The sequence below is a fragment of the Ammospiza nelsoni genome, chromosome 2 (assembly GCF_027579445.1).
Source record: "Ammospiza nelsoni isolate bAmmNel1 chromosome 2, bAmmNel1.pri, whole genome shotgun sequence".
Taxonomy (NCBI): domain Eukaryota; kingdom Metazoa; phylum Chordata; class Aves; order Passeriformes; family Passerellidae; genus Ammospiza; species Ammospiza nelsoni.
Genome location: NC_080634.1, coordinates 89,901,777 through 89,926,317, shown reverse-complemented (window position 1 = coordinate 89,926,317; position 24,541 = coordinate 89,901,777). Strand labels below are relative to the sequence as shown.

The window sequence follows — 24,541 nt, the reverse complement described above, 5'->3', positions numbered from 1 at the left end:
CCTCTACAAACCCAACCTGCCTCTGCATTCCGAAATTTGAGGATAGTACCAGGTTGCCTATAGGGACAAGCAGACAAGTTTCTGTTAAGGTCTACACAAAACACACCATGTCTTGGGAAGAGTGCAACAATAATGGAGGCAAGCATCTTCACCATGCAATCATTTTCACCATCGTGTTCAACTTCATAGAGGCATTCTTTAAAGTCTAAAAAACAGGCCAGACTCCTTGTTATGAATAGAATAAGGAAAAGCCTCAAGTCTTTCTGTCTGAAGCAACAGGTTTTCACATCTCTAGCTGTAGATTATAGGAAATTTCTTCTACAAAGCACATAAACTGCACGAGCGACATGTCCTCAAAACCAGACAAGTGGCAAGGAGATAGAATACATTCCTGGACAGAAACAGTTCCTATTCCAGTCATCTGACTGTCTGTACCTGGAAGTGACATTAAGTTGTAATCTTCCTGCTGTTTCCCAATGCAATCTTACTTAGAATTCCTTTTCCTTATATCCTCGCTGCTACTGCAATGAGGAAAGAAAACTAATCACCAATAAACTTTGCCAGGCAGGAAGGTCAGTCCACTTCACCTTACCATCCCAATATCAGCATCTCTGTAGGTGGACACTTTTTCTGGAGAGCAGTATGGCTGAAAGTATGAGGCACAGAAAACTCATTCCAATTCACTGTTTTTTGTAAGGAATGATGTCAGAGTTAATGCCTGCTGCTAGGATTAAATTGTGCCATTCCCACTGCCGGGTATCAAGACCTTATGGCTATACTTCTATCACATTTTTTTAAAAGACTATTACACAATGATCTCTGGGAAGATCTGACTACCAATCAATTTTTCTGTCTTTACTCTTTTGGGCTAGAGCAATCACAAAAGAAAGACTACAACAGGAAAAACAACTGAGTCAGTGGTTCTCCTAAAGGATGGAACACTTAAATCTTTTTCTCACCTTTTCAGCTCTGAAAGGAAAATTAAGCAGATACAGTTCTGCATCCCTCTAAATTCCAACCAGCATTCAGGCTGGACAGAAGTGCTAGACTGGCAATGCTTTCACTGAGGTGGGCCAAGAGCATGCAACAAGGACAAGAGGGCAGGTTCCATGTCTGCACCATCCCATACCAGACAAGTCTGAACTTCTTCCAAGTAAGAAAGACACATCAGATACTTCAACCATCAAACAGAATGGATGAGATAGGACAAACATAGTTTATTAAGAACCTGGACAACAGCATCTAGAATAAAATGAGTTTGCGTCCACCAAGCCCAAGCAATAGTACTTCAAAGACTAAGAGGCCCTGCTGGATGAAGCTGAACCAAAAGCTGTTTTATCATGTTTAGCAGGCCTGAATATATTTTCTGTTCTTGTTCCAAAATGTATTTACCTAGTTCCCACATGCAGGTGATGAATGCCATTAAGAGCTTGGACTAACATTGCCCAGTCTGGTGGTTTGTGGGCAGTATGGTGCTCAAGGGAAACACAAGAATAAGATCACTGAAAGAAAGCCAAATATACATCAAAGAGGTGTTCACTTGCTTACCAACGTTACTCATGGACCAGTGAAGACTCACTGAAAGGCACAGCACTTCAGATCAACTTGTAAGTGCCTGAAGTCGAAGAAGGCAGCACCATAGAGTTTCAAAAGAGTCCTAGTGATCTCAGAAAAGAATACTTAACATTTCAAAAATGAAACTAATGAAATTCAGGTTTGTGCTCGTGAGAAGGAAATTTTGAAAAGTGTAAGTTAAAACACCAAATGTGTACACATGTGCTGAGTGTTAACATCCATCATAGGTTTGTGCTTTCCAACTGCCTCTCAATTTCAAATCACCAGTACTTGCCAGAGACACAGACCTCTGGACCAACAGTTCCTAAGAAAACATGTCTGATGAAGCACACATACAACTTCCTGACATGATACTTCCAAAACCAGGCCCCTTAGTCAGCAGCCTTCCAGACCTTCTTTCCAACTTTTACACCTCAAAAAGCCTGAACTCCAGTGATTGCAGCAGAAGTACTCAGAAGCTGGCCTAGGGCTTGGAAACCAGTAACCAACAGTTAAAATATCCTACTCCTTATGAGTGGTGCTTTGGTGTAGCAGAACTGCAGTCATGCTGATGGCAGCAGGCAGAGAAGCAGTTAGCAGACTCCTCTTCACTAGCACGACTTACCTCACGCGCTCTTTCAGCAGGCTCATAGTGGGATTTAGGCTCAGGGGTATGATAGCTTTGTTTATTTCTTTCTTGCTGCTGCTGCTGCTGCTGTTGTTGCTGCTGCTGCTGCCGCCTGTGGTCGTGCTGCAGCGACAGGAGGTAGGCTTGCTCCTGCTGCAGCTGCCGCTGGAGTCGCTCTGCCTGCCGGTGCTCCTCCATCTCTCGCCATCTGTATTCCTTTGAGAGAACGGGGCAGGAATTCAAGACATGACACTGACTGTAAGGTGGATGTGTCCCTACCAATCCCATTAAAAATGCACCTTTCTGGTTGCTGTTTTGTTTGTTTCTTTGTTTTATTGTTAATGTGTAACCAAGAGCTAAGTTAGACCCATATGACTTGTGTCTTATGTTGGGAAAGTCATGAGTGTACTGCTAAGCTTGACATGATTGGAGAGTTATAACAAAACTGATTTTTATTAAAGGGAAAAAAAGAGTTGTTTATACTAAATCCAGTGTTAAGTTCATAAAACAATGATTTAGACCAACACTAGGCCATTGTATCCTGGGGTGGATTTACATATCATGTGTGCTTTTGATCTGCAACACAAGCACTCTAGTTCTTCACTGAATGCCAAGGTCTGTTCAGAAACTCGACCACCACACCAGAACCGTTCCACTTTAACATAAAGCCTCCTCTTATTGCCCAGAAAGCAGTGTGACCATACAGCACTTCTCATATGTGCCTGTCAGCCCACAACACTAGCATAAATGGCCTTTTAATCAAGCTCCTTTGTTGTCATACTGTCAGTGCAGCTGTGCCCGACTGAGGGAAGCCTAGGACTGGCTGGATAAATGGATCCTATAGCTACTGAACAAAACAGATACAGTGCTTTACCAGTAACATGGCCTGCTCCTGGAGCAGCTGCTGCTGTAGAATTTCCAAGTGCCGCTGCTCCTCTTCTAGCTGTCGCCTGATATACTCCTGTCACATAGAAATTACCCAGCAATAAATTTATTCAAAAGGAATGCATCAGAACCCCCTGGGTGGAACACCACACGCTACTTCCCCAGTTCAGCTTTATGAGAAACTCACTTCAGGATGGATTAGTGCCTGCAGAACAATTTAGGAAGCTCTGCCTCCTGAGCATTACATTTTGGCCCCTCCTGTTCTGAAATGTGCACTCCTGCAAATGTTGCCGGCACAGGCCAGTGCTCATTTATGTATTTTGGAAGTGGTTTCAAGAAGCAGCAAAATGCACTTGAAGGTTTTGGTAAGTTAAAACACAGCAAGTCTGACTCAACACAGCCAATACAAAGTCACATGCAAGTTGTATTAAACATTAGTGTGTTGCACTGGTGCGATGAACTGTTAGCAACAGCTAGAGCCAGGCATAGTGTAGGCAGAGCTGGAGCAAGCTCCCCCAAACGGGCTCTGCCAAGTGCAGTTGGGACCTGCCCTGCCGAGTCTCCCCTGCCGCCCTCACCAGAAGCCTCTCCTGAGCAAACACTGCCAGCCTTGCTGAATTATGCGATGGTTATGACACAAACAAACATCCACCAGGAAACAGAAATTAGACCAAACTCACTTGGTCTTGCCATCTAGCCACCTCTTCACCTGCAGCCTCAACAGGTCAAGACATTAACCCTCGCTTCACCTACCCCTAGAAGAACTCCAACTCAGAAGCACCAAACCCAAGCTGGTAACATCCTATCATGCAATTAATGGAAGTATGTAACATGTGCATGCGCACACACACAAGCACACGCACACATTTACAGTGTATGCATAAAGAAATCAATGGATCAGTGATACAGTGATGGGAGTTATAGAAAGTCTTGTGACAGACTGATGAGATACACCATACTGCTGTTACGCACATTGGCTGAGCCACAGTTTGAGTTAACAAAAATTCTAAGAGGGAACGTGTCTTTTCTTCTAAAAAAAAGAATAAAAATTCAGAGTGGTTCAGCTTGGCCACACCAATTAACCATTTGTCTTTACTGGCACTGTGCGTAATTAGCATTTCAACAGTTTAAAAAGCAGCTGGGGGAATACCCGGTGTCTGCCCAAAAGCAAATTGCTATGCTGTAATTAGAGATTTTCCATATATTTATTCCCATTGGTTAGTCTTCTCTCCTTTTGACTCAAGAATCTTTGAAACATACACAAACACAATAAAATTTCCCAGTAACACAATCATCAGTGATCTCAATACAGTGAATTTATGTAAGAAAAAATTAAGGTATGTCAGGCCAAACCCAGCATTCCTGAAGTTAATGGGAAATTTACAATCAATCAGCCTCTAGGACAGAAATTTTGGCCCTTTATTTGCAATCAGCATTTTGCAGTACATGCACAGTAAGTATTGCTCTGATTATCACCCTGATTGAAGTTATTAAAGGATTTTAAAACATGCAGATTTCATGCATAAATATAGCAGCTGAATTTCACAGTTTAACAAGTTTCTCAGTTGTACTTTCAATGTATTAAGGGCACACTGGCATAACTTAAGATATACTTGTTGCCTGAATGGGCATACGTTACTGATTTTAAACAGAATAAGAGAGGGAAATTGCATATTGAAGTTTTAGGATGGAAAATCCTGTGCAGCTCAAAGATTCCATCTCAAATTCAGAGTACACAAAGTTCATGCCAGTGACCAATTCTGTGTGCCAGAAGTTGACACGCAACAGAGCTACCCTTCTCTTGGGAGGCCTTCTGATCAGGGGCATGTCCTGCAAGAACCACTGATCCAGCAAGACAAGCCTAGAAACAGTTTTCAGTCCCAGTCATGATTTTGCCAATTCTGGTGATTTTAGTCCAGCCCAGGGGCATGAACTGAATTTAGAATGAGTACTGCAACAAGACTTCTTTTTTTGAGACAATATTGAGGCTGCCAGAATTTTCCATAAAGCCCTACAATCCTATGTTAGTGCACTTGCTGTCAAAAACAACAAAGATGAAAGAGTTAGTGTTACATTGCCTCTAAGCTGATTCAGGCTTACTACTTTTTTAAAAATTAAATTAGAATTTAGAAGAAACAAACATATTGCACATATATCTGTATCATGGACTCACCTGCTCCCTTTCTACCCTCCTCTTTTCCTCCTCTGCTCTTCTTCTCTCTTCCTCCTCCTTACGCCTCCTCTCCATTTCTTCCAGACGTCTTTTTTCCTCCTGTTCTCTCCGCCTCTGCTCACGCTCTTGTTGCCTTCGAGCTTCCCTTTCTCTTCTTTGTTGCTACAAAAAGGGAAAAGAAACCACAGAGTTTTACTTTTGCTGTTATCAAAGAAAGAGGTGGGGTTGTTTTCTATGGTGAAGAGCGGGATTTACCAGGACTAGCAAGCTCTGCAACTGAGTGACAAAACAGTTTATGCAAGTGCTCCACCAGGAAACCAAACTCATACCCAGCACACATCTATCCCTAGAAGCAACCTCACTTAGACACTCTGGTTTCTTCATGCACACACAAAATGTCATGTACCATATTCTTGCTGACAATCAAGGTGTGGAAACTTACTCCTCTCTTCAAAAAAGGCTAACACAAACCCCAATCCTCAAACAACTGTTGAACTCAAGAGATGACAACTTGACATCAACAGCCTACTTGCTGCCAAAAGGGAGTGATCAGCCCTACCAAATCAGCTAACTCAAATGCCAACTATCTGAACTTTCCCTAAGTAGCTTGTCTCTTAAAACAGTTGGTCTGCTAAGAATTTTGTACAGTTGGCCCAACAATCAAGCTTAATTTCATGCACTGCCCAAAACTTTGCCTAAGAGAGAAGGAAGGCTGGCCAACAGCACCTCAGCTCCTCCCAAAACATCAAATGCACCTTTATGTAAAAGAGGAAAAGCAGCTACGTGTAAGATTTACACTTACACAGATAAGCTTCCACACATGACCCAAATACAAACAGGTGCTGATTAGGTGTGCTCAAGTCTGAAAAGAACCTGGAAAACAGCTCTAGAAAGCATGAACTGACTCATTTATGTCTATGGAGCACCATATATGACTTCAGAGAAGACATTTGAGATGCCCATGTAGTCGTGACCAATTCTTCCTGCACTCCAGCATAAGCATCCAGTTACTCCACCTACCTCGAAATCCCAGGCAGCCTCCCACAACTGCCCAAGTGTCAAAAGACCCAGCTGTCTCCTGTTCAACCATCAACTGGGAATATCACTACATTTACTTTCTTTATAGGTTTCTACAACATACTAAAAAAAATATGGAAGAAATTTAAACCAAAAAATAGCACACACAAATTTAATCCCAAGAACAAAAATGAAAACCTACATTGGTTATTTGTCATCACATTTATGTTCAGGTTAATACTATCCCAAATTCCTGTTGGAGCAAAGCTGCCACAGATTTGTCTATGTTAAGATACTTTAAATAGTCCAGCAAGGAAGAGCACTCACACTAAGCTTTACTTTGGGTTCACAAATCCAGTTACTGGTGTGAGTTTCATAGTTTGCTCAACTGAAAAAGCAAAGGCTGATCTACACTTGCTGTGTTACTTCGTGGGATGAGCTTTCTCTGCTTGGAACATTTTCCTGCATTACTATGAAGGAACTGAAATACCAACAGCCTTTCCATCTTCTGGAATCTGTTCTGACATGACAGTGGAGAAGAAATACTAGGGGGGAGGAAAAAGATGGCTCTTGGGTTTTCTGAGCTTTTCTGCCAAGAGAAATTGTGGATGTCTCATCCCTGGCAGTGTTCAAGGCTAGGCTGGATGGGGCTTTGAGCACTGAAAGATGTCCCCTGCCCATGGCCAGGAAGTTAGAGCAGGATGGTTTTTAAAGGTCCTTCCTACACAAACCATTCTGTGATTCCACCAATTAGTAGCACTTAAATAATACAGGCTGCTTTCCAATTCTCTTTCATTAACTACAGTTTGGGGGAAGATGTGACTTTCCTGGAGACCACTTGAAACACACCCACGCTGTAACTATCATGCCCTCTTCCCTGGCCCACAGCATCACGCTGGGTTCACTACCACCTTCCTGTGCCACAAGACAAACTCTTTTATCCCCCACACTTTCTTTCTGGATCTTTTCAGAAACACAGCTTCCTTGCTCTTGCATCTCTTCTAACTAAATCCATTTACCAGCCTTTTCACTCGTGCTTAAGCCAACTCTCCTCAATGAATGTAGATATAAAAATAGCAAAAGCGCTGCAAGGCAGCTACGGCACGCGGTGCATTTCATAGGTTTCACTGCTTCCCCTCCTTCATTTTTTAAGCACTGTAAAAGGATTAAGTAGGCACTTTTATTTCTGAATATATGCCTCAGTGTCAAGCAATTGCTACATTTAAGTCAATATATTCAGGTCCTTCTTGGCTAATCAAGTCTGACAGGCTTTTGTTTAAGAAAAACTAAGACGTGAAGTACTATAATTCTGCTGCCTTGAGGATGCAAGAGACAGCACACTGCTGACTGGTTAATATAATATGCACATTTATCAACTCAAACAATATTGTGTTGACATTGTTAAGTGGATATTGCAGATCTCAGGATGGCATCATTCTCACCACAAGGAAGATGGGCAAATTCATCGCTTCTTGAATTAATTCAGAAGTATTCAGCAATAATTATAAATAACTGAACTTAATATGAGGAAAAATGAGCTACAAACTGATTAAGAGAGCCAGTTTCCCATGGCAGCACAAAACAAAGTCAATTGTCAAAAGATGAGATTTTTAATGAAACCTTGATCCAGATATCTAACTCAGCACATCAGCAGATATTTATTACCCAGCAAAGGAATAGACGGGGAAAATGGATTTAAGACAAATCTCACAAATGTGCTACTGTCTATGTGCCAAAGTAGGCAGGGAGATCAGGATTCTCAGCATCACTTCCACCTTCCCATCAGACACTGTCTCAGCCTCCTGCCAGGTGAGTGGGAAGGGAGGTACCCAGCACTGCAGGAGCCTGCACAAACACACTGCATGATCCTCTTATTCCCAGTCCTAAATGTATAATAAAGGTTTCACTTCCTTTGCATGTGGCCTTTGAAACCTCAGCATCAAACCAGTGGTCATAAGTGAAGTGGAATTTACTTTTAACACGCCCACGGAGAGGAAACCTACAGTGACAACCATCTCTCGGGTCCTGGTGCACATCTTGTCAAAGCAATGTCAAAAGTGGTTTGTAGCAAGTTGAGTTGACCCAATGTGGCTTCAGAGCCAGCCCTATACTGACTTTCTTGCATCCATCTGATGGCACATGGTTGCCTTCCTGACTGGCTCTAGCAACTCTTCCATGAGAACACCAAACCTGATCACTGTGTGCCTTAGGCCTGCCCACAGGACAGGAATGAGACAGGAAAAACCATTTGTTAAAATCAATGTCACATTTCTACACATAAAAATTTGCCTTCTAAATTTAGTTTGTGTAATTGTCAGATACTGTAATTTTTGGTCATGCACTACAAAAAAAAAAATACTGCTGTCCAAGAAACAGCAGGTATAGATCAAGATTCCCGAACTTAGGGATGCATATGCAGATCTTCTAAAGTTGGTACAGTATTACCAACTTTCTTGCACATTGCAGATGAAAAGCTTATTTCCAAGGAGCAAACTGTTACCCAGAAAGTAAAGCAAGAACTCTCCAAAGAAATGTCAGACATGCCAAAACAGAATTTTGGCAGAGCCCATACTGCCTCAAATTACTGCATTTCACAAAATGGGCATTTACTATGCAAACAACATTTTAAAAACCCACAAAGAAAATACAGTGTCAATACCCATGCTACTTATCTGGTTTTAGGGCGCAATAATAATGATCTTATAATGGAACCTGACATCTCCAAACTGGAAGTGTATGCAGTAGAGCACAATTTACCAGGAGAGGGCAATGCAACTACACAGGCAGTTCATCTACACCAATGAATTCAGGCCCTTCTTCCTACAGTGAAATGCTCAAGATAGATACAGATCCTTTAATTTTAAATTCCTAAAGTATTATTACTATTTCATATTCAAAAGAAGACTGATGATACCTATATTAATTATTTCTTTCACAAAGAATTAGGTAGCCTGGTATCAGCTTAGAAAGAGAATCGGCAAGATTAATAAAGAGATTTTTGCTTTGTCCACACTAGAGATAAACCAGAAGTAGAACTTCTTACTCAGTACCAATCCAAGATGCAAGCAATTCAAATTAAGTAGATAAGAATAAGCTCCCCTTCTGTAAAAGAAATAAAGCCCTGGCAAAAATTGCCTGCAGGTACACCTACATTAGCATCTTGGTTCAGATCAGGAGTGCTCTTTTGAAGTGAATCATCCAAACATCTCCACTTATCCAGTTTTGTTTCGTATTCTGAAGATGTCTTGGAGTGCCAACCACACCTTTTGGATGAAATTAAAAAGGCTGATGCACTCCAACCACAAGCAGGCACAGAGTCTAGACCTCAGCCAGTCCAAAGGAATTCCTCCTGTCTTTAAACACATGAAGTCTTCAGGTCCTCAGCACTTTAATTATTGTGCTCCACAATCTGCTTCTACAGGACTGGACTACTTGCCAGTGTAGCTATAAGCTACCACTTCAAAAACATCCATCTTAGGTTCTCATAACCAGGGACAGAGACACCATTTAATGCAGCTATCCTGAACTGTGGAGGTCCACAGAGAATGGGATTCCAGCACAGCCAATTTTTAGCTTCCTGAGCCAGACTCAGTTTTGCAAGTACAAATCCAAATGCCTTCTCATACTCAGCAGTTGTCTCCACGTTGCTGAATAGAATCACAGAATCCCATTAAAACAGCCAGGAGCAGGTCAGATTTCTTGTTTAAACTAGCTAAACACCTACATAGTTGACAGTCTTTATATGTCTTTTAAACGAGGATTGGGGGTGGGACAAAATCCCAGTCGCAAAATTCTCATGTAATTTTCTGTAGTTTGACCACATGTCATTTTCACCTCCTCAGCAAGACACAAACTACAAGGTTCCTGCAACAACAACTTTTAGAAGTCACCTATATGCCTTTTAAAAAGTAATCTTTTCTCTAATACTGCTGAGAATTAGAGTTTTTGGCAGATGTCCTAAACACCGTTCCTGTTACAGTCTCGGTCAAAACTGTCTGGGCTCTGTGCCAGCATTGTAAGAACAAGCCCTCAATTTTAATTTAGGAAGTGGGGAGCTGGGGAAGTATATGCAACTTGTTCAGGAAGATTATCTAATGCATAAAATTCTACCAAAGAATATTAAATAGGTATATGCATACATACTTTACACAAGCAAAAATTATAAGACAGCAAGTCTGGTAAAAATATCAACTCATTTATGAACGCCCTGAGCTTCAACGCCTGACATTAATCTTGACTCCCATTATCAAGCTCCTCATTGTTTACTGGCTTCATCAAAACAGGGGGGGTGAGTTAAGGACAAAGTGACAACATTTAAATATTTTGGCCTTCAATTGTGTCACAACACTGATGTTTATCTAAATTTGTGTCTACTACCCTTCCCCCATCTGAAAGAGCTTGTTTTGGCTGCTGTTTTGTTGAAAACCACTTGGGATCATACATTTTTCCAACACAAGATCCAATCAACTAAGTGGGATTTTTTTGAAAGCTAAATGTGAGTCTTTTCTTTAATGCGCTTGATGAACAATATGCCTACACCATCACCTGCAAAAGGAAACTTTTTTAACTCACCTATTTTGTAACTTATTCCTATTTATGCCTCCAAGGAACCAGGCAGAGGTTACAGACCCATACAAGGTAAAAAGCTTTGATCTTACAAATTTTACATGTTTTACCATGCAACCTTATTCAGGATTACAATCTACATTACATGCTGTCTTGTGGTTGTGGAAGCTGTCAGTTTTATTTTGGATTTTAAAAAGCAGAACTTATTAAACATAACTTTCAGGTAACTGCCTTTTCTTTCTACTTGCTCATTCTGTTATAACTGTAACATCCCCAAAAATTCAACCCACACAGAGAAAATGGTGCATTGCTTTGCTTTACTGGCAGCAGCAGCCCCTTTATTTTAAAAAGAAAATACAGATTTTAAGAGTTGCACTGATTACTAAAGTTAAATGACCTAGATAATTTAATTGTAATCCTCTTCCTCAACAAAAAAAAATACTGCCTGCAGAACCTTAGAGATTAAAGGGGCATTTAAAATAAATCATTGACTCCCATACTAAGAAAAATTTGAGCAGTTAAACAGTAGCTCAACTTTTGCCCACCTTTGACAACAACTATCTTTTATTTTCATATTTTTCTAGTATCGTTTTTTACTACTTACTCCCCCCACAAACAGTCTAAAAACAGTTGGAAGTGCTATGAGGTTTATCTTGGCATTCTCTGAAGGGTGGGAAAGAAACAGAAGAGAAATGGGCTTTATATGCCTTCTCCTCATTCCTCCTCATGGATTCATGTGTGGCTGAATCTTAGCTACCAATCCCTCCTTATAGCAGCACTAAACTCATTTGCACTTTGGAAAAGAGGGATAAGGAGCATAATGTGACTTGGAAAGGTATTTGAAACTTTGTATAACTTGTTATGCAAACAGGTCACGGGATGCAAATCAACATTTGGTCCTGGTTGCATCCTCATTAAACGTTACCAGGATTTGGAAAACCAGACTGGGTGTAGTTTTTCCATCACTGCTAAGTGAAAGGCTGAAACAGACTCAAGCAAGAGGTCATTTAAGGACAACTGGAATTTGACCCTGCACTTCCTGAAGAGCCAGAGCATTGGTTTCACTTCAACTCTGTGTCATACCAAGCTCTGGCCTGAAGAGCTGTTTTGAAATCCTCCTATTTCTGAAGCTCATGCTGCATATTGCATCTACACATATATATATAAATGCACACGAGATCTTAGGAGGTGAAAAGTATGACAGAACAATATTGTCCACATACATTCTTTTACCTTCCAGTACTGTATAGAAATTGCATACTTACTGTATCACAAAAGTATGATTTACATATTTGTAATTCCTGCAGAATTATAATTTTAACACTGATTTACAAAATTATTTATAGATCTACCTTTAAAGGCCCCTTCCAATCCAAATAATTCTATTATTTTATGATCTAGGTGGTTTTTAGCCACTAAGCTACTGCTCATGAGAGAATAATACATTAAAAAACAGGCTTCCATCTACCATGAATGAGTGCCAAACACGTTTGAGAAAGCTTTAAAGGGAAATCTGAAAAATGTTATGGCCCCCAAAACAGTACTCTTGAGAGAAACATCCACCTGGGAATAATTTATGTCTCCTCTTCTGTCTACCTAAGCCTAGACAAAGACCAAGAATGAGCCTCTTCCACAAAAAACGCCTTCAAACAATGCAGCTCTGGCTCCTGTTGTCTTCATAGGAGCTGCTGGATAGTCAAATGCTTTGGAAGACGCCTTATATTCAAGTACCCAATCATGGATTTGAGTGCTTCGCTCTACGTTTAGAGGTAGATTTTCACATGGTTTTCTTTCCTGAGATATCCTGGGGGCTACAAGGAATTATTTTGAAATGGGTGTGGGAATGGGAAACAAGAGGGGGAGAGGGGCTTCTGTCCCCCCAAACTCCAGTCTCCTGTTTCTACCTCTTCCAGCCGCCTCCTCTGCTCCTTCTGCTGCTCGATGCGTTTCTGCCTCTCTGCCAGCAGCTGCCTCTTGTACTCCTCCTGCTCACGGAGCTGCTGCTCCTGCAGCAGCTGCTGCCTCCGAAGGGCCTCGGACCGTTCCTTGTTTTCCTGCTGCAGTCTCAGGAAATCACGTCGGAGGGTTGATTCTCCAGGCACATTGACAATGGAACTGCAACAAGAGGAAGTTAAAGCCTTCTGTATGATAAAGCCTGATGGACCATTAAATACTTTTGCCAAAGCAGGGGAACATTAATAAAATATATCATGATGTTAAAGTTTAATCTCGTTTCTTTTGGAGCAAAGACACTGGATGTATGTCAAATACACGCTCTCAGTGGAAGGCGTGAAATGAGGCCAAGCAAAGTAAGGACGAATGCTAACACTGTGGAGACCCTGATCAATCATATTTGCCATAAATCCAAAGCTTGTTTGCTCTAAGTCATAGGAGGGGGAGCTTTCAAACCTTTAACAGTCACAGCATAGGTATTCAAACCCTTTGAGTGGTTTGTGCATTCACTTAATAAGAGACAGAAATTTAGCATGCTGATTTATAATCACAGACCTTTAGACTTACTCAGCATGATCTGCCCAAAGCCATCCCAAAAGCAATTATTACCTTGGCTCTCCTTCTTGTTCAGGCACTTCCTCCTCTTCTTCCTCACTTCCACTATATTCATACTCCGTTTCATCTAACAGGAAAGAAATAAAGGCCTGGATAGTCCTTTAATTTTAGGGCAGTGGGGCATTGCAGCAGCACCTCAGTAAACCAGCTCCTGTCCCCTTCAGTGAGAAGATCCATCACAGACCCTAGAACTCATTCTACATATATAAGCTCATCTTCCCAGTGGCACAGTGGTTTGGAGAAGACTTCCAGCAAACTCCCTGAACAACACCAGGTTTTACATGTAAGACAAGTCACCTGGAGAACTTCAGCACCACCTGAATAAGGAGAAAAGGCTGCCCAAAACATTTGCTTCACAGCTCTTGTGATGGGTTATTTCCTGTGAGTCTGATTTATGGCATCATTCCAGGAAATTAATCTACCACAGACTAAAGAAGGGAACGGCATACATGCCAATATCCTCCTAAATACTGTTTAATGCTTGTATGGAAGAGTGGCCAGCAAGTGAGCAAATTTAATCTATCAGAAAATACAGCACTTGAAATTTATACTTTCTCTGTAAAGGACAGAACAAAACGGAGCCTTCTGATAGTCAAACTATGAATTAAAAAAGAACTTTTCAAGGATTTGTGCTATAGGAGCTTCTCTTGGAGTGGGTATTTAGAATGCAAAGCAGGACAAAAACATGCATGTTTGACAAGTGGCAAAGACTTGATTTTTAGAAGCTGCATACCTTTCTCTCCTCTCTTCTTCCTGGTCCTGTCTATATGGTCCTTAAGCTGGATTCGGACTTGCCTTTCATTTGGCTGGTCACGTATAAAGGGATGTTTCAACAGCTGTTCTGTAGAAGGTCTCTGCATGTAATTCTTCACTAGACAACCTTCTATAAAGCTGAAAAACTTTTTCGACCTGAGAAAGCAGGAAGGGGAAAAAAAGCAAAAGATGAGAAGTAAAACTCAGATGAAACATTTTTCCTGTCCTTCCTCAAATTAATTTCCTCCAAGAGCATCATGTCCCAGAGAACAGTACAAGTGCTGCCTGCAAGTGTACCTCCTGAACAGATTTGAGTGTGTTCCAGCTGAGCACTGGGCTGGGGTGACACAGGGCTGGAGGGACACAGGGTGACATGAACATTCTTGGAGCACCCAGGCACAGCCTCACTCGTGCCTTGTAATGTGCCCTCTTTCAGAAGGATAACTGCTCTGAAAGGCAGGATCTGTGAGTCAGGTAAATCATGTAAACCCAGCCTAGATGCTTCTGGATCAGAGCTGGATAGAATCCAGCCTGCTTGGAGCAGAGGCAGGGCAGCTTATCCATGCTACAGACAGCCATTCCAAAGTCAGGAGAACTGAATGTCTGCCACTCTCCTGACACAAGCAGCACCACACTGCTTTTGCATGCACTTGGGCTCACAGAGTTAGATCTGCCAGAATTTAAGATTATTTTATCTTTTACCTTAAGACTCACACACAAAAAAATTTTTACAGAACTAGAGGTGGGTGTTGGTCAGTGTTTGTCTGTTCAACACAGGCACTTTGAGTCTCTGACATAATTTAAGGGCATGAACTAAACTAAACCCCCCTTGCACACAGAATAAACTGACAGGGCATGGGAGTTAGATAACCTGCAGCACCACCCTTCCAAAATCTGCACTTCATTTGAACTCTTGAAGGGGGATCTCTGCAGAAAGAAGTCACCAAACAAGCCACCTGCCAAAATCCAGCAGTGGAAATACTCAAAACCACAATGAAGCACTGAACAAGTTGCCCAGAGAAGTTGTGGATGCCCCCTGATCCCTGGAAGCATGCAATGCCAGGTTGGATGGGTTTCTGAGCTACCTGAACTAGTGGATGGCATCCCTGTCCATGGCAGGGTTTGGAATTAGATGATCTCTAAGGTCCCAACCCAAGCTGTTCTATGACAATTGTACAACTTTGTCATCATTTGGCCTCTCTTCTCATAATCTGCACCTAAGCAAGCTATCAAAACAGCTGAGTTACAGCAACACTGCCTTGGAGCAGAGCTGCTTTTTCACTGGTATGTGCTCTCAACCTGCTCCAGTGCTTGGAGAGCAAACATCCTCACTACATGCTTAAGAGGAAAAACAATGATTTCCAACCATCAGTTTACTTCCCTACTGCAATAAAAAAGGCTGAATCCAACATAACTTGGATGTTCAGATTTTTTTATTCCTCACACCTTGAATGTCATTATTTCACATAAAAAGGTCAATGAATGGCTAATGCAAATGGCACATATGCATCTCTATTCTCTTAATATATGCAGAAGGCAAGTAAGAGAGCAATGCCTTGACAGTATACAAGTGCATAAATAAGTCAATTCAGGTAAAGACCAAGCCCAGCAAGTAAGACATGTTTATACTACGTCAATATTGAATATGCAGTCCAATCACTTCATTATTTTGACAGGATCACAGCATCTCATGATCCCATTCTATCGATAAGAAACCTCTTTCTACAGAGTACTTTTGTTTCATATGTGCCAGTTGTAACCAGTAACTGGGAGGAAATCCTCTGATACTAATGGATTCTTCTCAGCTGGCAAGAAGCAGGCACTCAATTCCAACCGTTTACAATAATTATAGTAAAAGCCTTCATTAGTTTTAATAGCTCCTTTCTATTTAGCAACTAGAACACCATAGCACTGTTCTGTTTCTGTGTTATGATACATCTGAGAAAACACACTGTACATTAAGAGTGCTACAGGAGTCTATATTTTAAAACATGGATCCATTTGTCACCTTAATACAGATGCTGCTCTACTGAAAAAGAAAAACCAAAAACTTTGGTATTTATTTTCACACAATTTGAGATGAATTTCTCTGGGACAAACAGAACTAAATAATGCATACATTTTATTTCTTCCTTTGATTCAGAGGCACAAAAGATAACAGAGATTTTGCTAACTTAAATTGCTTTACAATTCTGTGGAAGGGGTAACAAAACTATGCAATATGAGAAAACTTCATGCTAGACAAGACAAGATATAATAAATACATACCATTTCTTGGATTTTAACCGTGGGGGAGGGTTCCTGGGTATCAGAAAGAGTGCCCTCATGGGGTGCATGTCACAAAGTGCTGAAGGGAAGAAAACAAACAGAGACATAGAGACACTGGTTTAGCTGCTCTCTGTCAATGCCATGACTTGAGCTTCCACAACCACTCCCACCATCCCAAACATCCATGCAGTAGGTGTAGACAGCAACACAGCTAAATGGAATTAGCCCAAAATGACAACAATTCCATAGCTCAATGTGCCAATGGCAGCCCAAAAAGAGAAAGAGGTCAAAGCACGGATCAGCCTCCAGAACTGACCAAGATGGGAACATCTGAGCACGGCCCTCCTCCAGCCCAAGTCATCTGACTTACTTTCTGGTCAACAAAATACTGGGAGATGATGATGGTGGAAGGGAACAATGAGAGTTACTGTTCCACACAATCTTCCTTCACCTGCCCTTCCTTCCTCTACCTGCCCTTCTCTCCCATTATTGAGGGTGCTTCATTTTTACTCTCCAGACCTGGATATTTTTGTACTTCAAGGCATGACAGTTTTGAAGCATGGGAGGGTCTGTATCACTCAAAAGGACTGTCTGCAGAACTGAAATGCAAACTCCTAACTTTTGTCCAAAGAAGTCCTGTTTGTTTCAGTGGGCATTCAGTGGGAGTCCAGGATCAGTGTTGGACAGCTTTTCCTCCTGTTCCATAGTAAAGCAATATGGCAGAGCCAACACAAGGAAACAAGGGAGCAGGGAGAGAAGCAGCCCAAGAAAGGCCTCTAGGAGCAATGTTCTAACCATCTTCCTATGTCTGATCTCTTCCACCCTCAGTCTCAGCCTGAGTGATCACAGCAGGATGAGGTGACATTTACCACACAACTGATATTCAGGAGAAACAGACCAGCGGGAAGAGAATTCTAGCTCAAAAATAAGGGACATCAGTCTTGGCAAAGAAGCCCCTTGGATGCCTATGGATCCCTGCAGACCACCAAAGAATCCACAGAGATGGACTCTCAGCTGCCACTGGAGGAGGAGGAGGTAGAGTCCATGTACCAGAGGACAAGAGCTGTTCTGCACTTACAGAGGATCTTTGCTAACTTCTTAAATGCTACATTTGTGCTTTTACACAAAGAAGAGCCACGCTCTGGTTTAGAAATGAACAAAATATTGTCCAATTTTAGGCTTACAAAGCCATACAGGCAGCCCAATGCACTGAACAAAAAGAGGGGGCAAAAAGGAGGTAGTTCACTTAATTCAGTGCTGGCTAAAGTGTCCTGGGAGCAGCTCTCACTTGGACATTCATGCAAACGTGCAATTAGGAAGGAAAAAGAAAACAACCCCAAACTATCAGGCCTCCTAAAACATGAATCAACACACGACCATTGTGATTTGACTTTTAAATCTTGCATTAAAGTCAGTAAGAACAACAAGAAAATCAGGCAGTAGCTACAACCAAATGACCAATATTTACCTGGGAAATATCAATACTTTATTTCTACAAGATTATTTCAAGGACATTTCAAGCTGGGCTGTGTTGTGGCTATAGATTTTTATGTGCAAAAAAATGAACATGCTCTTAAGTACCTTAGGTTCTTATTTTTTAAATACAGAGCTCCAGCTGAGAGTGAGGGTAAGTATATTTGCAAGATCAATAAGGACTTCGATAAAAATTATAATTAAAAGTCATAACACCATGCCTAACTTCTTTTCTTTTCAAAGGTTTCTGTCCTCCTCACACATCTGATGTTTGCCTTTATATTCTGAAAGAACTATGTGAAAGGAAAAGAGCCTATTAAAAAGTTGAGCATTTTTGGTTTCCAGGTTTTCCTCTCAAATCCAAACTAACTGATAATGATCCCTGCTTGAGAATATCTAAGTTCAGTGCTTTGTCCTGAAGAAGGATTTACAGTTTAAGCCATGTCACTGCTAAGGAAGATTAACACCACCCACTGATGAGTGGAAACAAAAGGGAGAAGCAATGTTAGCATTATCCAGACCAACAGAGAGCCAACACAGAAATAGCTGCTACAAATGCTTTTTTCATTAAGATCTGCTTCCTCAAGGCCCCACTGACCCTCTCCCCAGCTGAGGTTTCAGTATTCCAGGCCAGTCCATAGACAAAGTGGGACACAGCTCCAAAACACAATATACTACCAATAGGAAGGAAGTCAGACACTCGATTAGCTTCCAAATATTCCTGCTATAGAAATTAAATTACTGCAGTCTGCACTGTAGTGTTTAAACACAACCCTATCTTTATCAAAAGCATTGCTATTTATGGGATTTCATATTTATAGAGCAGGCAAAACCAAAGAGAACAGAAATAACATGGGGATATTTTCAGAAACCTCAAAACTAGGCTTAGATTACAAGCAGCATCACCCAAGTATACGTTTCAGCCCTAAAACGAGCCCACTGGAGAAGCACAGGGATCACTTACGGGGAGCTCCTTCTGCCATCTCTATGGCCGTAATGCCACAGGACCAAAGGTCACTCTGCAGAGAAACAGACACACCATATGTTAGTAGGTGGATTTACCTATTCACACACTAAGAGAGCACTATTTAGAGAGGCCCTGTAGGTGAGGCTGAAACCAAATACCATGGCTATTTAAATAATATAAGCCTCTTTCATCTTGTAACTGTATCATAAAATCCTACTTTTCACATAATACGTATGTATATGCAGAAACACATGCACGTATTCTTACTGAGTGAGCAAACAAACCTTTCCAAGAGCACATAAAAATACATTCACATTATGACAATGGGAAATACATTTGCCAGAAATCTAAGCCTACGAAACAACAGAATTTTCAATATTCCCTTGTCAACAAAGAACTGAACAAGGGCATTCCCAGGGTGTGCAGAGATGCAGTTATAAAAGCAAAAACTCAGCTCAAATTTAAAGTGGCCAGACTTGTTGAAAACTGCAAGGAAAGGTTCTTCAGGTACGTAAACAAACAAGCAAGAACAAAAGGAAAATACAGGCCCACTGAAAGGAGAGGTGAATTAGTCAGTAACACCACTGAAAAAGCAGAGGTTCCCAAAACTTACACCTCTGTCTTTACCACAGACTCCCAAAATTTACACCTCTGTCTTTACCACAGGCATTACTTACAGCCAAAGCCAACATTCCTCCCCTAACACCTCAGCCTTGCTTAAAACACTGCAGAAAAAGTGCCCTTCAGTGGCAACTTTTCAAGATACCACCTCTGGCCAGCACCTCTGACTCAGGAGAGACCAAACAAGAGCCAGGAAGATCAAACACAGGGAAGAGATGGAGGAGTCCTGGCAAGGAACCAACTTCAGAGAGTGACACAGCTTAATGGGCAAAGTATTGGAGGAGACTGCTGTGAAAGAGAGCTGTTTTTGAGCAAAGCAGTCTTCATTTCTGGTCATAATTGTGATTTTTTAAAAAATTACTTTAATGAGCAAATAAGCTCTTCATGCACTACAAGCAAAGAAGCAATTCCAAAGATCATATTTTCAGACCCAGCAAGGCACTCCTCTCTTAGTTAAATGCAGCCATCTAAGCTAAAGTGCACATCCCCATGATCTTAGAGAACCTTTCAAACAATTTTTTGTGAACAACCACCCTACAGGCTCCACCAGGAACAATAAACAGGTGTTTTTAGAGGAGAGAAGAGCTATTTTCCACATCACTACTGCATTAACAAATATCACAGGGAGTTTTTCTGCTTAATTAAATCATTTAATAGCGAACCTTCCTTACTAATAATAACAACTTTATCTGGAAAGATATAAAACATTAGCTTTAGTACAATGAGATACTGAATGTAAAAAGGAATTAAATCAAGAGAAACAGGATCAATCTGATCAATCTTAGTCAAAATGTCAAATAATCTGGGTCTTTTACAAAGATTTAGACACACACAAACGTACTGATAGCTAACACCATCAGTCTCAGCAAAGTGATATAATTGATATTCAGCTCTATAATTCATTGTAAGGTCTTAATCTCTGGCTTTCTGATATCCTTGTTGCCCTTGGTTAAAGATGGAACAATACATTAGTCCAAATGAAGGTTTCTTAAAAACCAAAAAAGGCTTCTTTCCTTGTGCTCTCATTAAAGTCAGCTGAGAGGAACTTTCAAGATTACAGTATGCTTTCACTAGATATATTTAAGTACATATACCTAATATTCTTAAGGGTAGTGCAAATACCATCAAGCCAATTATGGTTTTGCAGTAATTAAATCCTTGGTTTGCAGCAAGTTACATAAAGAATTATCTTTGCTAAGAAATGTTGTGATGGATAAATTTCTATCCAAAAAATCATGTATATGTATCCTGAAATCAGAAGTAGTTTTAAGAGTTCCTTCTGTACTTCAGTGGCTCTCCAGACGGTGGTTCTATTTAAGGCAACATCTACAATGTATTGTTCTGGGTTACCACAATAACTGGGACACAGTGTAACACATTTAAAGTACAACCATTATGCAAATCGAGAATACAAGCATTTCCAGGTAAACTCTTTTTTGCCTTCTCTAAGCACCTACAGCACCCTGAAGTCCTGTATTTACATCTCAAAATGACAATAAAACAAGCAGCAGAAAGTGTTAAAGGTCACAATTTGATAGTATCCTTGCCTTGTACTTTGGTAATAAGAATGTAACTAGACAAAACAGTTATTACTCCTACAAAGCATAAGAAATCTCAAAAACTGCCATAGTCCATGGACATTTATATTGCAAGTGTTTTGGGTTTTTTCTTAGAACAGGACTCTTACTCTGTAATCATATGTAGCATCTGGATTCTCATCACAGGCAATAACTTCTGGAGCCATCCAGTAGGGAGTCCCAATAAAAGTGTTTCTCCTGCCAACTGTCCTGTCCAGCTGAGCACTGACACCAAAATCCACTGTGGGTGGGAAAAGAGCAAAATTAAGTAAGAGGGGGACAATAACACAATGATTACTTTTGCAAAATGATTTGAAAACAAAGGCCTGTAGATGGGAGGCTGAAGAGAAACAAGATGACTAATCCTGAGGCAAGTGAGCCCTCGTGGTTCACACACAATGTGCTTGGGCACAAGAGTCAAGGGACACAGCAGCACACAGTCACCTCTCCTGTGCCCCTCACTGGTGTGCCTGGACAGGAGGGAGAGCACAGTTGCAGAAGGGCTGCCTGGGAGGCTGAGAAAGGGCTGTTTAGACCCTTCCCACACGGTGAAGCCAAGTACCGCTGCCTATACAAAAAACAGCCACTTCCCAAAGGTACCTCTCATGCTGTGGGAAAATGGCATGCATAAACAAGCCCCTTCCAGCTCACCACTTTTTCTGCTCTACAACTGGACAGCAAAAATAACTTGCTGTTCAGCGAGCTGCTCTCTGCTTTAATGCACAGAGCAGAAACATCAATGAGAGCAAAAGATAGAATTATTCAGGAAGTGCTAACTTTGGGCACGCATGCCACACAGGCTGGGAAAGAGATGCCCATTTCATTACAAAGCAATTACATTACAAAGGTGTTCTCTGCCTTTCATTTTGCCCTGCTCAAGACCACAGTGCTACATGTCCCTCTACACCAGTAACTGCATCTGCCCTAAGAGGGCTGTGTCAGCCTCACAGAGTGACATCTGAGGAACTGGTGTAGACCAGCTCAGTGGAAGCAATGGTTTGGAAGCTACTGTGCGCCATTTTGGACCAAATGAAGGAAAGCTCTCCCAAGCGCTTCCTCCTCCAGCAGCCGCGACAACTTCCCATGCCTCATGCTGCAGGAAGGTGTAATGCAAAGCAGAAGGGATGTGGGCTGGGTGGGAGGGCTTCAGCATGCCTCTATATTTAACCAAAAAAAGGTGGTGAGTGTAGCGTGATACAAACACAGAAGGTTGACATGTGCACTAACTGAAAGAGACAAATTAGAGAGGAAATAAAAAAAAAGTATGTCCACTTGGCAGGAGAGAAGAGGCCAGGGATGAGCACGATTTTCAGCAGGCATGCCAGAGCTGGAACTGTGTTTTGAATTCAATGCCACAGTTCCCTTGAGAGTGCTGTCCAGATCATATTTTTGTGTCCAGAACCTGAACAGCAGGTGCTATTTTAATTAAAGCTAAATACAAGAGAGACTCCTGTCACTTCCCGAGTCCAGAATAAAGTGAATCAGAACAGACTCAAGTTACACACAGCTCAGTAGGGGAAACAAAATGATCCCTGCACTGATTCTGGCATGAAAACCAACATCTCCTAACCAAATTCAACAACAACCTGGGCTCCATCCTCTCCAAGCAGGAGGAAATACATACAGGCTGTCAATCCACATGGAACCACTGACAGAGTACTCATGCTACAAAACATGTTGCAGGGCTCTTAAAGGATGAAATAATTTGGGAACATCATAAAACCAAAGGCTGAACAAATGAGGAAATGGACATGTGTGCCTACTTACCAAGTTTCACTTCTGCATTCTCTGTTAATAACACATTTTGCCCTTTGATATCCCTGTGAATCACATGATGGGCATGAAGATGTGCCAACCCCTGCATTAAGGAGAAGAGAGGAAGGAGAGAATGTTCAAAGTTAGGCTCAGCAACAGACTGCCCATCCCCAGCAGCCCCAAAGGTCACAGCACTGTGCCTTGACCTCCTGCACTTGGTGCAGGGGGACCTGCAGCACACCACCCACACAGCCTTTGGTGATGGAGCAGAGACACAGGCTCAGATCAGGCTCTCACAGCACCTAAATACAGCCCAACATCTGCACTGTGCAAACACCTCCCAGCTGTCCTGTGAATAAAGTTCAGCTCCCACAAAGTCTCCAAGTAATTACATTCTAAATGACATCACTGTCAGTGTATGCCACTGACTTCTGACGTGCACAGGGTCACAGAGAATTCAGCTGGGAAGGAGGTGGAAGGAGAAAGGAGGCAGCACCCACATGTATATATGCACCCCCAGAAGGAGGTGGGGGGTGATGGACTGGCAGTCATGTTTGAGGGCAAGGGAGGACAGATGACAAAGACATGCTGTACTGCAAAAGTGCAGTCCTCTTCTCTAGCCTCCATAAACATGAAACCAGATAATTGTACCTCAGGAAAAAAAAATGCGAAGAGAAAAAAAAAGCATAAGCGTTATACTTTCCAAAGGAAACAAAACCTCCTGGCATACGGTGCTTTTTGTTGAGACAGCACCTGGATACATGCCCCAAAGCATTAGCCATGTGGAGGGAGGGCTGAGAAAGACATATGTTGCATTTTACTCTCTAATGTAATTGGGAGAACAACAGGCAACCCTCTTAGCAACTGCCTGTATTTTGGGTTCTCCTCAGTTTTCTGCTCGGAAAATTGTAGTCTCCAGTGGGATCATCTTGCCTGTTCATGTTGCCCTCACAGTCTTTTAATGTTTTGTGAAAAATAAAGGAATAGAACCTTTACAGCTGCAAGAGGTTAAGAGAGTAGTGGTTGCTGTAGAGAAGTATTTCCTAACACATGTTCTTCATTAACTGATCATTTACCAGTTTTCCTACATAACCATTGGGCTGTTTTCCTTTTTTTAAAACAGTTAATGAGTGTGACAAAAAACCACTATCTACAGCTTCCCTTCCACAGGTCACAAGCAAATCAAGTGAATGGCTGATGTCCCTGAGACCCTTCACTGACTGCTAATGCTAAGTGTGGTCTTATTTTTCACAGGAATGAAGGCTTTTCCACAGCTTCACACAGGATATTTTTTAAAGCCTTCTGCTACTCCAACCAAGCCAGAGAGATAATCATCTGTTCTCTCCAGAGTACCATTTAACCCTACTGAAAAAACAGATTTGGGGTTGCAAAGGCCTGGCAGGAGACAGAGGGACACATCTCCACTTTCCTGCAGTCCCCCGACCTTTCCAACTACACAAGGATTCACTGGGCCAACCTTCACCTGTGTCTCCACCTACACCAATCTTTGGGACTTCAGCTCCCTTTAACTTTGTGTTACACCACCTCTCTCCTCCACCCCTGACAAACTTTCTGTTGAATCAGGGTTTGAAACATCTCGTTACAATGTGAATTTAGCATTCCTTTTTTCCAGATATTCCAGCTCCCGATGGTCAGTAATTAACACTCCTTTTGCAAATCTCTCATTGAAATTAGAAAATGGTTTTCCCTCTTTTCTGAGGTAAATAGTTTTTCCT

At 41.6% G+C, this 24,541-nt stretch overlaps 1 protein-coding gene across 9 annotated transcripts in view; it reads right to left on the bottom strand.

Moving 5' to 3' along the window:
- Positions 1 to 24,541, bottom strand: part of MAP4K4 (mitogen-activated protein kinase kinase kinase kinase 4) — a 162,915-nt gene that overhangs the window by 29,574 nt on the left and 108,800 nt on the right. For 7 of the 9 annotated variants that reach the window (XM_059466320.1, XM_059466324.1, XM_059466319.1 and 4 more), the window contains exons 6-15: positions 22,818 to 22,908; positions 21,161 to 21,291; positions 18,850 to 18,904; positions 16,413 to 16,491; positions 14,125 to 14,300; positions 13,386 to 13,458; positions 12,728 to 12,938; positions 5,241 to 5,402; positions 3,057 to 3,143; positions 2,180 to 2,398 (exon numbers count right to left, since the gene is read on the bottom strand). In XM_059466320.1, coding sequence (XP_059322303.1) covers positions 2,180 to 2,398; positions 3,057 to 3,143; positions 5,241 to 5,402; positions 12,728 to 12,938; positions 13,386 to 13,458; positions 14,125 to 14,300; positions 16,413 to 16,491; positions 18,850 to 18,904; positions 21,161 to 21,291; positions 22,818 to 22,908 — 1,284 coding nt within the window. The remainder of the gene's footprint in view (positions 1 to 2,179; positions 2,399 to 3,056; positions 3,144 to 5,240; positions 5,403 to 12,727; positions 12,939 to 13,385; positions 13,459 to 14,124; positions 14,301 to 16,412; positions 16,492 to 18,849; positions 18,905 to 21,160; positions 21,292 to 22,817; positions 22,909 to 24,541) is intronic. The other 2 variants (XM_059466322.1, XM_059466327.1) reach the window with 1 other exon arrangement.